Raw genomic sequence first — 13,036 nt, 5'->3', positions numbered from 1 at the left:
CTTCCATAGGGCATTTGGGGGCACTTTCATGATATGTTTCTTAAAAGTAAGATATGAATCCAGGGTTACCAAGTATTAGTTAAAATTTCAAACTCATTCAGCAGAGTTCATCCACTTGAAGTAGGGAATGAGGTGGGAAATCAGTACGAGATCTACTATTCAACAGTGTTTCTTTTTCTCTGACGCTCAGCATCATACTGCGGCGAATGACCATTCACTAATCTGTTCCATGTCACGGTTGAGACTAAGGGCACTATTATTTCTCATAATTTAAGACTTTACTATAACCACAAGTGTTGTATCATCAGCATACTGAACAATCTTGCTTACCTGGGCAAAACTATACCTGCCTTATACACTAAAAATAATAGCAAACCAAGAACACTCTCCTGCGGAACTTCTGATGCAATAGGTAGTGGTCTGCTAAAGAAAATTCTGAAGGAAATCCTGAAGCAATCCAAAAATATATCCACTCACGCCAAGATTCTGAAGTTGATAAATAAGTGCCTTATGATTTACTAAGTCAAAAGCAGCACTAAAATCTTGAAATACTATACATTCAAACCCCTTATCAAGGTTCTCTTGGAAATAGCAGATCAAATCTAAAAGAACATTGCAAGTGCCTCACTGCTTCTTATATACATATTGACTACCAGTTAACAATCCTTTGGACTCCAAATTCCTGTATAGTACCTTAAAGATAATTTTTTATGCATCTTTAGAGAGTACAGATAGAATATTAATAGGTCTGTAGTTACTGCAGTCTGCAGATATGCCTCTTTGGAACAGGCACTGTAATACTAAACTTATGCTCATCAACAAACATATTATGTCAACATAAAAATCTAATATTGGAACCTTTTAAAAAACAAAGGGAAGAAAACATCAGGATCTTCTCCACCCAAGCTGTCAAGGTTATCAAGACCTCTCTAAACATCCCCCAGAGCAGAATGGAAATTTTGCAAGGCTAGGTTCCAGATGACAAGTGTCAGGGAGACGGACATCCTTAACTGATTGATTATGGTTCAAAAGCTGAATGAAGTATTTCAGCTTTTTCCTCATGGCCAGTAACTAGTCTACCATCGTCTGTTAGTAGTGGTGGAATGGAAGATGGGAGAGCTTAAATATAGATGCCAATTTGGTCAATCACAGATGAGGTTGAGTAATCCTTTGAAGTATCCTTTTTAAGGAATTATTATAATTTCTCTCAGCTATAAGGCAAATTCTATTCATAGCACAGCGATACTCGGTAGAAATGGTGTAATTTCTATGTGAATAATTTTGTCTGCATGGATTTAATATGGTCTGTTTGTCATGGCAAGCTCGTCTACAAGTGTTATCAAAATATGTATATGTAAGGGCCTGGATACACGTAAGTGTGTACTTTTGGTTCGCGGATCCGAACAGCGGTTGGTCTTGGAGAGGTGCACAGCGTCCCTCTCTCTCTCCTCTCTCTTCTCTCTCTCTCTCTCTGCAGGCAGGAAGATATATTCTGAACGCTTTCTTCATATTTCATGGTTTGATTGAAGGATGTCGTGGAAACACAGAAGTAGTCAAAAATAGATATATTCTTCTAAGCGTTACATCGTGAGATAGTTTGCAGAGAAGAGTTTGATGTCTAAGACAGTCGAAGGGAGAAGAAGAAGTGATCTCTTACAGAGTGATTTACAATGCAATAGGTTAGCAAATCTAACAAAAGATACGTGTGTGCGAACGAGGGTTCCTCTGTTACCTGGACGAAATCAGAGGATATACAGAATTCAAGAGCAGACTGGACATGTTTCTCTGTGGAAATTGAATTAAGCCACTCGCTGACCTTTGCACTGCAGACTCCATTAATAAGAAATGAAGCTTTTGAATCCTGTAATTGAGCCATACTAATATTCTGCAAGAGACGGCCACATATAGAATTGTCAATATTTTGATTGCAGTAAACAGCAAATACATTAACATTATAGAGCTAATTTAAAACTTTAAAAAAAGAACTTATGGCAATTACACTCCAAGCTTATGTGAAAATAAAAGGAGCGAGCGAGCTTACTAATAATTTCAGACCCAATTTGGCATCGTTTTTTTTGCAAGTATCTTCAAGGCTATTAGTCGAAGAGTTATGACTTCTAAAACAATGTTACAATACCTCATCGTAATTTATTATGTTACAAGAGTTAGTCAAATTTATATATTTTAGGAGTTTACTCTTATGATTTTAAGTTGTAGTCCGTGAGAACCCACATACCTGAAAAAAAAAAGTTCAGATAAGCTGACTCCCTATCATCAGTTCCCGCCTTCCCAACCAACAAGCTCCACACAGCCCCCTTGCACACTATTGGAAAAGACTAGATTATTTTTATTTGCCTTTTGTAAATTTATATCAGCCTTGTTTTTCTAGGTTTAATAACTACTTTTTAAGAATCATTTTGTGGCAGAATAGCCTTTTTTTTGTCTGAGTATTTGTTTATATTATTTTTGAAGTTTAATTGCCCTTTGTCTGGTCATTTCAATTGCTTAACATAAAGTGCTTAATTTAACATTACTTGGGGTGGTTAGGCGCCTCCTTCCCATTTGTTTATATTATCGAACTATCGTTTTAACGATTGTTCTTTTTTTTACGAGCGTTTATAAACGCGTCTTGATGATGTCTGGACGTTGGTGCTTGGACAGAGTTCAGTTCGGACTAGAGTACTCCTCTGATATTATTCCTTGAGCAGCATACTAATTTGAACCTTGGATGATGATTATTTAGCGGTTTATTTGGACGATGATTTTTTTTATTATGATTTGGATCCTCGTCTTGGTCGGTTGTCTGCAGGTTCTCTAGTCACCTGCGACTCGAATGTCTCCTGCCTCGACTCGTAGGTACTCCTGTCACCTGCGAGTTGAGCCCTTCCTACCTTTCCCTGTCGAGGAGGAATCCCCAGGGAACTGGTGCCGTCGCATTCTCCCGGCACTAAGGTGAATTTACCTGCCTCTTCTGCGTCTCCAATCAGCTGCTGTAGTTTTGGAAGCTTGCTAGCTCGTGAGATGGCTTGTAGGGAGGCTGATGCCAGGTAAGACAGAGTATCTCTGATTTTCGTTTGGGATCGCCTTCCCTTTATGGTTATACTCTGGCATTCAGGACCTGCCCTGATAGCTGTTTTGGCGAGTGGATCACGGCCCTGGTTTTGTCTCTCCTCTGATGCATCCACTGATGTGAGAAGGACTATAAATCATTTGTATTGTTTAATATATGTATATATATCTCTTGCCATACTTATGTTGTGACTTTATAACGTCACCCGACGGATCTTTATTTCTAGACAAGGTTTCACTTATTTAGCTTTTTGGCAATAGGAAAGATTATAATTGTTTTTCTTGTTTTACTTACGCTGCCTTCCTTCTCTCTTTGAATTAGTATTAGGGTAGTTTTTGGTCTGGCCAGCAAAATTGTTGGATCCAAACAAATCGATTATTAATAACTTATTTCCCCTTTCTTTGATAGGACTTAGTTTCTTAGTTTTGGGGAATCCAGTGTGATTCTAAGGACTGGTATTTGTCCTTCCTTGTTATTAAGTTATGGTATTTGTTACATCCAGCAAGGTTGATTTAAATTTTGTATTTGTTATGCATTAAATATTGTCAAGTTTTCTTGGGTGTTTGTTTCCACTGACCTTTAGCACTGAGTTACGTTTGTTACTGACATCTTTATAATTTAAGAACTTTTATAACAACCCCGAGGGTTGTAACACACAACCAGCCTTCTCTCACCTCTCCCCCTCCCACTCCCTTCTTCTCCACCTCTCTCTCTCTCTCTCTCTCTCTCTCTCTCAATCTAAATTGCACACAGGGAGATATAAAATCTTACACATAGTTATTCTAACGTAATTTTGTTTAATAGTTTAAGAATAGAAATGCTGAGTATAGTAATGAAACGATGGTTAATGGCGTGACAGTTTTGGCTCGGTTGGCGGTTTTGAATACAGTATTTAAGCAATATACTATATATGTTCACTGCTATACGATCCCAGAAAGTGGTTTGTCGCTGGGCACTGGAGGTATGCTTACAATCACCCTGCACATGGCCAATTTGCTGAGATACGCAAATGGGTGCAAACGTGTGAGTTTTAGTATGTTCAACGAAGATAAGAAAACTGGTGCACTGAAACGAATTCTTAACAGGTAATTATTACCCACAACTCTTTTTATATATAGTCTTATCCGACAAGTTTAACGATAATGAAAATTGTTTTACAATTTTACTGACACCATCTAACTGGAGAATAATTATGCCCATTTCGAACAATTAAACAACAGGTGCAGAAGAACGACCATGCATATACAATATAAGGTCATAAATATATTTCCCACGACAATTCTTAGGAAACACAGTAGAACTTGAACATCATAGTGGAGCTCATTAGCAATCGCCACTCAGCTTTGTTGGGATATACGCATTTGAGTTATACTGTGGTAAAATCATGTGATATATGAATGAACTATGTATGTATTTATATATTATATTGTGTTATGTAATTCAGACGAGAGAGAGAGAGAGAGAGAGAGAAGAGAGAGAGAAGGCAGTGGGAGAGTTGGAGGGGGAGTGTAGGGAGGGGGGAGAGGGGATAGAAGGATGGGTGTTCGATAGGGATGGGGAGAGCTTGTTGGTGGGGGAAGGAGGGAACTGATGAGAGGGTGGGGGTTAAGGGAGGGTTACCCCAAAACACAAAAATATTAATAAAAAAAAAGTATTTTACTCAGCAACCTAACATATGTCCGTTGTCTGTCCGTCTTTTTGTCCGTTGTCATAAGCGCATTGCGGTCTTATTTTTTATCCCAGACTCTCCTGCTTTTGCATATAAATACTCAGATGTCATACGAACAACGTGTAGTTTAGTTTTCCTAACTTCTCGAACAGATCAAGATATAGATAAATAAATAGATCGATAGCTGTGACGTCACGCCAATATTTCCCTTTTTTCAATAAAATTCCCTCTAGCGATATTATTTATCATTCTATAAAAAAGCTAAACTACACAAGAAAAGCATAATAAATGTGCGTTAACGTGAGTACTTTCTTTTGAATAATCACACTTCAAAGTTTGCAGTAATATGCTTGAACTCTTTCGTACAACATACTATGGTTATTGACTCACGATTGGTATAATTTTTACGTACGACATTCCACACACTTACATATCGATATTAGACTCAATTATTCTTTGGTTCATGTAATGTGTAATAAAAATTATCGTTATTTACTTCTTACTTTGGTATCTTGTATAATGTTGATATCGTAAGGTTATGTTTCTCTCTCTCTCTCTCTTACGCCTTTGTATCTGCCTTTTAGCCTCACTGCTGAGGTGTCATGATAAAGTCAATTAATTGAAAAAGGGGTTTTGTTTTACCAGCAGGGGTCACCTTCCCTCTTCTCATTGACATTGCTTACCAAAGAAATGCGTCTGATGGTGTATTGGTGTTTGGTGACTTTGGTCACGTGTGGCTGTTGGTACTTCTCACAACCTTGGCTGGGTGTACAGATGCCAGATATCACTAGATTTTAAGGCATAAAACGAAACTAAAATACCGAAAGTACAGGCAGAAATGAACTGTATTTCGGACCCCATAAGGTTTATTCTCGCGCTCCTGCCCTTTAAATGGGTTACGCCCATTTCCCTTTAAAACCACGTGTGACACGGAAAAAGCCGCGGAATGTTTAAGTGAACTTCGCACTGTGTTTTTGGATACGTATATACCATAAATCCATAAAAAACTCAAGTTCGATTTTTTTTTTATTTTTTTTTTTTTTTAATGATGGCTTCCCAGATGGTGGCCCTGGTTAAGTCGACTTATCTGAATCTTTGTTCAGGTGTGTGGGTTCTCAATGACTACACTTACTTTCGGAAGAGTAAATTTCAACGTATATAAATTTGACTAAACAGTGTGTTAGAATGTTCGGTTAATAACCTTGAAGATATTCCCGAAAAACGTAGCCAATCCCTTGCGCATGTGGAATGTTGCAACAATAAATGAAGTAAAGGTCACCAAACCTATGTTTTATTTTGAATAGCGTTTATCAGCATTGAACCTTTACATCTTAATTTCAAAAGTGATTTAATGAATAATAAAACAATTTTTGACATCTTAATTCAGTGTCCCAATTTAGTGCTTTATGTTCTTTTTCCATGCTATGATCTAAGACCATAACTCTGAAATATTCTAATCTACAATTTCTTCGACCTTTTCCATATAGTTTGTCTTCAAGTATAATTTCCATTGGCTACTTGTACTAACAGTTCAGAAGAACTGTTAAATGAAGTTCCCTCCATATAGTTAAAACACGTGTCTGTCAAAGTTCCTTTTTTCTGTTTATATATAAAAAAACATTTAAAAAACTGTCCTGCAGTATAAAAAAAAAAAAGTCTTGAAAAGTCTTGCTCATTTCATATTAAACCTAGAAGTTTTGACATTTACCATTTTGTGATACTTTCTCGTAGTTTCCCTGTAGCTATTTTAGATACAAATTAAAAAACTAATTTTCACCTAGATTAAAAATAAAGCACGGAAAGTGTTCCTCTTTTTTCGTAAGTTTAAAAACTCTTCATCCATACTGAAACTCTGTGCAGTAAAATGTTTATCTCCACCTAAACAGATAAAAAATAAATAAAGGCAATGCAAAATTCACTTCACCAACTGCAAAAATCAAGGTTTAGAGCTCTCCTTTCAGTCGGCTCAACCACGTGTATCCCACATAGTTTCTTTCAATTTATTTAAAACATGCGCCCAAGTAAATGAGAGATATATATTTGAAATACGTAGTATAAAGTTTCCTCTTAATTCAGAAAGTACATCGTAACGAATTTCTTTCCATTTGTGTATATTACATTCAGAAAATTGAAGGAGAAACAGGTCCTGCGGTTGCTAAGTTATTGTTTTAAAAGGATGCATTTTTATCTTTATTATAATTTCACACTTGAGGCGAATTTTAGTTCATATTATCCTTGCTCTCACTGTTTTTCATATTATTCTCAGGATTTTTGAAATCTGAAACATGGCCTCGAATATGACAAAATAATTATACTGCTATTCACGATAAACTTTTACTGTTTCTGATTCCAAAGAATGACTTCTATGCTTTGCTAAAATTCATAGCCACTCATAGAAGAATCCTATTGTCTCTTCAAAATATCTAAGTGATGATTTTCGGTAAAATTTTCCCACCCATGATCAGCGGATGGTTATTTATATTTTGGAAATGACCAGGTGTTTTAAAAGTGGTATCTCTGGAAAGTTTATATTTTGGAATCTTAGATAACCTCATTCTTAAGCAAATCACATAGTGGGCAAGATCATGAGGTTAGGTGAAAGTTCAAATACAAAATAAATTTTTCATATTAATAATTGTAATTAAATCAAAATTCTTTCATTATGAATAAAAAATATCAAAATGAGATTTGTTAAATTTTAAAACTTCATGATAGATCTTTTTTAATTACATATTAAGAAAAAAAAAATTGTTATGAACATCGGATATAGCCGATTTTATATCTATCATTCTAAAATCATAGGTATCTGTAATTTTTTTGTTTATCGCTATATTTTTTGTTTATCCCGCTATAATATAAGATCTATATATAGATACTATATAAGATTTGTTCTTACATATTATCGGTAATTTATTGAGCTAATCATTGTACTTTTCAGAAAGGGGATTACTCCAGTCGTTTGTGTGTGAGAGCTAAGAGAGTGACGCTGTGTGTAGTATGTGGTTGCGGCTGGTGACCCCCAATAGCCCTCACACCATAGAGCTCCGAGCAGGATTCTTTTCTTCTAATACCTGTGTTTGAATAATATTTATGAATGTTATTGATGCAATATTTACAGAAAACCAATACTTAATTTATTGGTAATTGAAAATCATATATCTTGATTTCTACAAGGTAATTTAAAATTACATTAAGCCTAAGCTTACCGGTATACAATTTAAAATGACATGATTTTTAGCACCACTTTGCTACTAAATATATCAATATTTCTAATTTCAAGATTATTTCTTATCTAGTTTTCCCCTTCTTTTAAGTAGAAGCTACCATAAAAATCAATAGGTCAATTGTTTAGAATGTTGTTACATCCTCAGCATGATGTTGTAAGGACCTTAAACACTGCATGATTTCTTTTCCTGACACACTGTTGCATGAAGCCCCTTAGCCAGGTAAGTCGTCGCATAGCATTGGTGCAATGGTGTATTGGTATAGGGAATAAAAAATTAAATAAAATTTGAACTGAACCAAGAAAATAACAGCCTATCTAAATATTTTTTCTTCTGATTGTAAACTGTAATATTAATAGGTAAAGCAGTAAAGCAAATTGATTTTCTTAGACATTAGTCAATTAGAGTATATAATCTGAGGAGACTAATGCTTCTGTTCTTTTAGGGAGTAACTGCTCAAGCCTCTGTACAAATTTACAATGGATTCCTCCCTCTTGTTTTAGGCAAGGCTTCTCTTAGATGTCAGATTCACGGCCAATCTGCATATTTCATATAGATAATCCAAGTGAAGTGTATGATGAGGCCGTCAAAGTACAAATTGCATCAATAACATTCCATGAATATTATTCAAACACAGGTATTAGGAGAAAAGAGTCCTGCTCGGAGCACTATGACGTGAGGGCGATTGGGGGTCACCAGCCGCAACCACATACCACACCCAGCGTCACTCTCTTAGCTCTCACTCACAAACGACTGGAGTAATCCCTTTTATGAAAAGTACAATGATTAGCTTAATAAATTTTTCTATAATATGTAAGCAAAAATCTCATATGTAGTGATAAACAATAAGATTATAGATAGTTATATTTTTAATAATGCCATAAAATCGGTTATATCCGATATTAATGGCAATAATTTTATTGAAATACTGCTCCTAGGTATTTTACTTAATATGTATTAAAAAAAGATCTATCATTAAGCTTTGAAATTCAACAAATCTCATTTTGATATTTTTATACCTAATGAAAAAATCTGGGTTTAATTACAATTATCAATATAAAAATTTCTTTTGTATTTGAACTTTCACCTGACCTCATGATCTTGTGACCTCATGACCTATGTGATTTGCTTGAGAGTTAGCTTATCTAAGAGTCCAGAGTATAAGCTTTCCAGAGGTACCACTTAAAAACCTGGTCATTTCAAAAAAATAAATGGCCCCTGGCTCTTGGACTATTAATTGCCAAAACCATAGACCTTTCGTTGGATATCGCCGATCCAAGTACTGACCAGACTCTTGTTATTAGAATTTCACCAACCATAATGCCATTTTATTATCGCTATTATATACTACATCGTCTTACGAAATATATCCTTCAGATCGATTTTCTATTTGTGTTCCATATAATAATTGGTTTGAAAAAATTTATTATATGAATATTGGGATCAATTATCACAAGTTAAAAATAAAACTGCAAGGAAAAATCTTGTTTTATTCCGGTTTTTAAGTATTTTGTTTAAAGGTCTTCCGTTAATAGAATGTTATTTCAAGTTAGTAAATAAGATACAATTATCCAAAATACCATATACTTTATAGGTTCCTGTAAGCAGGTTGGGTATACTCAAACACGAGCAATATGCAATAGCTGTATATTCACACAATTCAATACATGATGAGCAGCAGTGCACGTGACAATGTTGAGGCTACGCTTACTCCAGTGAGACTGCCCCAGACTCAATTTCTCCCGCCGTAAACACATTTTGGCTGGAATACAAGTAACTTTCATATGCATTATATGGAAATATCCTACATCCCTTCTCTAAAATAAATGCATTACACTTTTCATGAAATTGAAGGTTTATCAAGTAATTATAAAGAAGAGAAGTGTAAGGCATACTGACGACAAAATGGTGCTATATGAAAGAGAAAACAAATCATATAAGTGGAACGTGATTACGTGCTCATTGCAAAGTAGGACGACATTTAGTTGCATGAAGTTGACAAATTATTACAAAATGGTCACATATTCAGTGCAAAAAAAAAATCAAATTGTACATAATTGAAAAATCACAAGATGTAGTTTTTATGCCAACTCGGAGGATTTATCTTTCTCGTCCCTCTTCTGGGTTGGCGGTCAGCGCACGAGTCAGCGGGGGAAAGTGAACGAATAGGTGGGGAATCCTGCACTCATATTTCCCGAAGATGTTTTCTGTTTCTCGTTGATATTCTTCCACTACCATCTAATTTTATGACATATTGGCTGTCTCCTTTCATTTCAATGACTCTTGCAATACGATCCCAGGCCTTAGAGACAACATTTTGCACTGCTACTGTGGTACCCGTTTGCAAGGGGCGGAGTCTCTTTGCACTAGAATCATGACGGAAATTGACATTTCTCAAGTGTCTACCCATCTTCTCCTCTCTGTCTATCATAATGTCTGCCCACTGCTCTGTTATCTTATGATAGCTTTTAATCATGGGGACTGAGTCTCTGAGTTGTCGTCCCATGGCTAATTGTGCTGGCGATTTATCGATGTCTTTTAGGGGCGTATTTCTATATTGCAAAATGGCTCTTGCAAAACTATCTGTGTCGAGGCTTCCGTCGCTTCTTGTGTTATCTTGAATGGTTCTTTTTGCTGTACGTACTGCTGCCTCTGCCCTTCCGTTGGATTGGGGGTAATGGGCTGAGGATATTCTCATCCTAACCCCCCATTTCTGTAGGAAGCTAGCCATTTCAATGCTTACCAAATTTGTGCCGCCATCGAGGGAGATTTCTTCCGGGGCACCCCACTGCATGAAATATCGTCGGAAGAGTGGGATCAACTTAGCAGAAGTAGCACCACTTGGAAAGAAGGCAATTTCCAGCCAACCAGTAAGCCTATCTGCATATGCCAGATATTGTTTTCCACATATTTGAAACATATCGGTACCGTCTGTTGAAAAGGATATTCAGGGGGTGGGGTAGGCAATAGCGGTTCCTTTTGTTGGGATGGAGCGATGACGTCACATGTTCTGCACTGCATCCTCTTGAGTTTCAGTTGGCCCTCCATCCCAGGCCAATACAAAGCCTGTCGTGCCCTACGAATCATTGAATCAGAACTTTGGTGGCCTGAGTGTAGGTTAGAGACTACTCGGTCTCGTAGTGACACAGGTATTACTAGACGTACGTGCCCTTCATCATATGAATACACCACCAGTTCGTCCACGATGCCAAGCCGGTCCCGTACGTTAAAATACGGCTTTATGCTGGAGACGACTAGATTTCTTGATACCGGCCAAGAACCTGCGGCTACCATACTCTTTAGCAGCTGATATTCCACATCGCTTTCAGCAGCTTTTTTAACAGAATTCCAGTCGAGGGTTATGACGTCATCACTCAGCGACGTGATCAACGCTGCAATGCGCGAACTCTCAACCTCCTCCCCCATCTCACTGTCACTCGCATTTATTGGGCTTCTGATTACTGGGTATCTTGAAAGAGTATCGGCTGCTGAGTTTTTCTTCCCAGGAATGTATTTCATTGTGAAACTGTATTGTAATGTTTTTTCCTTTAATCGAAGCAAACGAGGATTTGCAATGTCTTTCAGTTCTCTATCACAAAACACTTTGACCAGCGGACGGTGGTCAGTAACAAGGATAATATTGGGACATCCCAGTAGGAATAATCTAGCTTTCTGAAAGCACCATACCACGGCAGCAACCTCTCCTTCAACGACTGCATAATTGACTTCTGCCAAGGTTAAATGTCTATTTCCACAGAGGGCAAGCTTCCATCCCCCTTTGCAACAAAATGGGACTTTATCCTCTTCGCAACTGCAATGTTGTTGTAACACCAGAAATCCCATCCCATCACGCGACCAGTCAGTGATTACCGCAGTTCGCCTAGATTTATCGTAATAGGCCAATCCATCCCCAATCAAATTGCATAAAATTTCTTTAGTCGTTTCGAATGCTTTCTGTAACATTTCATCCCAGTATACCTTTCGACTGGTAGACTTTTTTAGGAGGTCTCAAAAGGGTTCCATTAGTTGAGAGGTAGCAACAAATGGTGCCAATTGGTTTACGAGGCCAAACCAAGACCTTGTGTCAGTGATGGTTGGTTGATTTGGCATTGGGAAGCTCTTGATTGCAGACAACTTTTCCTCACCTGGCTTGAAATTGTCCCAACCTAATTCATAGCCTACAAAGTCTACCTCACGTTGGCAAAATTGAAATTTATCAGGATTGAGGGTAACTCCATTCTCTTCACATACTTGTAAAAAACTTATCGTGTGATAAAACGCTCCTTCCACAGTATCATCATATAGGAGAACATCATCGACACATTTAGATTTCCTCGGAATGTCCACTATTACATCATCAAAGTGCTTTGAGTATGCATCCGAGGCAGAGACATGTCCCATTGGGGTCCTACAATACTGGTACCTACCCCATGGGGATATGAAGGTAGTCAGGTGCCAACTTTCCTCATCTAATTCCCCTTGATGGAAACCAGAATAGGCATCTATTACAGTTTTGTATGAATGCACAGGTACACTGGATGCCATGTCAAACGGGGCAAAAGTGTGATGAGTTTCTCTTTTGCAATATTTGTTTAGCTTTTGGTAATCCACTGTTCTTCTTGGGTTTCCATTCCTTTTAGCTACTACTACCATTCGCGCACACCAATCGGTTGCAGTTCCTGTAGGAACGGGGCGGATTATTCCCAGTTTTACATCGTCGTCCAGCTGTTTTTTTACCTCTTGCTCCCAATGTTTGGGAATTGGAATTGGCGTATGGCATGCGTATGGGACTGCATCAGGGAGAAGGTGGATATGGTGTGGCTTTCTCTTCATTACCGGTAATGGATTCCGTTTAGTATTGAATACCGTACCAGAGAAACGCTCCAAAATCCACCTTTTGAGCTTAGGTACATTGGCCTCCTGAGGGGAGAACGGCAACTCTGTGACGTCATGGGTGTTGCTCCCATCACTGGTGACGTCATTGTCATCCACACTATTGGGCCGTTCCCTATCAATATTATTTACTGATATTCCGTCTACCTTAACATGATGGGGAAAGTTTGCATCCACTAA

At 37.4% G+C, this 13,036-nt stretch overlaps 1 protein-coding gene across 1 annotated transcript; it reads right to left on the bottom strand.

Moving 5' to 3' along the window:
* Positions 1–2,771: 2,771 nt before the first annotated feature.
* Positions 2,772–11,806, bottom strand: LOC135211583 (uncharacterized protein K02A2.6-like). The gene is made up of 3 exons (XM_064244880.1): positions 10,892–11,806; positions 10,199–10,751; positions 2,772–3,184 (listed from the first exon to the last, which is right to left on the bottom strand). The coding sequence occupies exons 1-3, from the start codon at positions 11,804–11,806 to the stop codon at positions 2,772–2,774; spliced, it is 1,881 nt and encodes a 626-aa protein (XP_064100950.1).
* Between the last annotated feature and the right edge of the window lie 1,230 nt (positions 11,807–13,036).

Source organism: Macrobrachium nipponense, chromosome 19 (genome assembly GCF_015104395.2).
Source record: "Macrobrachium nipponense isolate FS-2020 chromosome 19, ASM1510439v2, whole genome shotgun sequence".
NCBI lineage: Eukaryota > Metazoa > Arthropoda > Malacostraca > Decapoda > Palaemonidae > Macrobrachium > Macrobrachium nipponense.
Note: the sequence above shows the minus strand (reverse complement) of the source record. Positions and strands in the feature narration are given on the sequence as shown.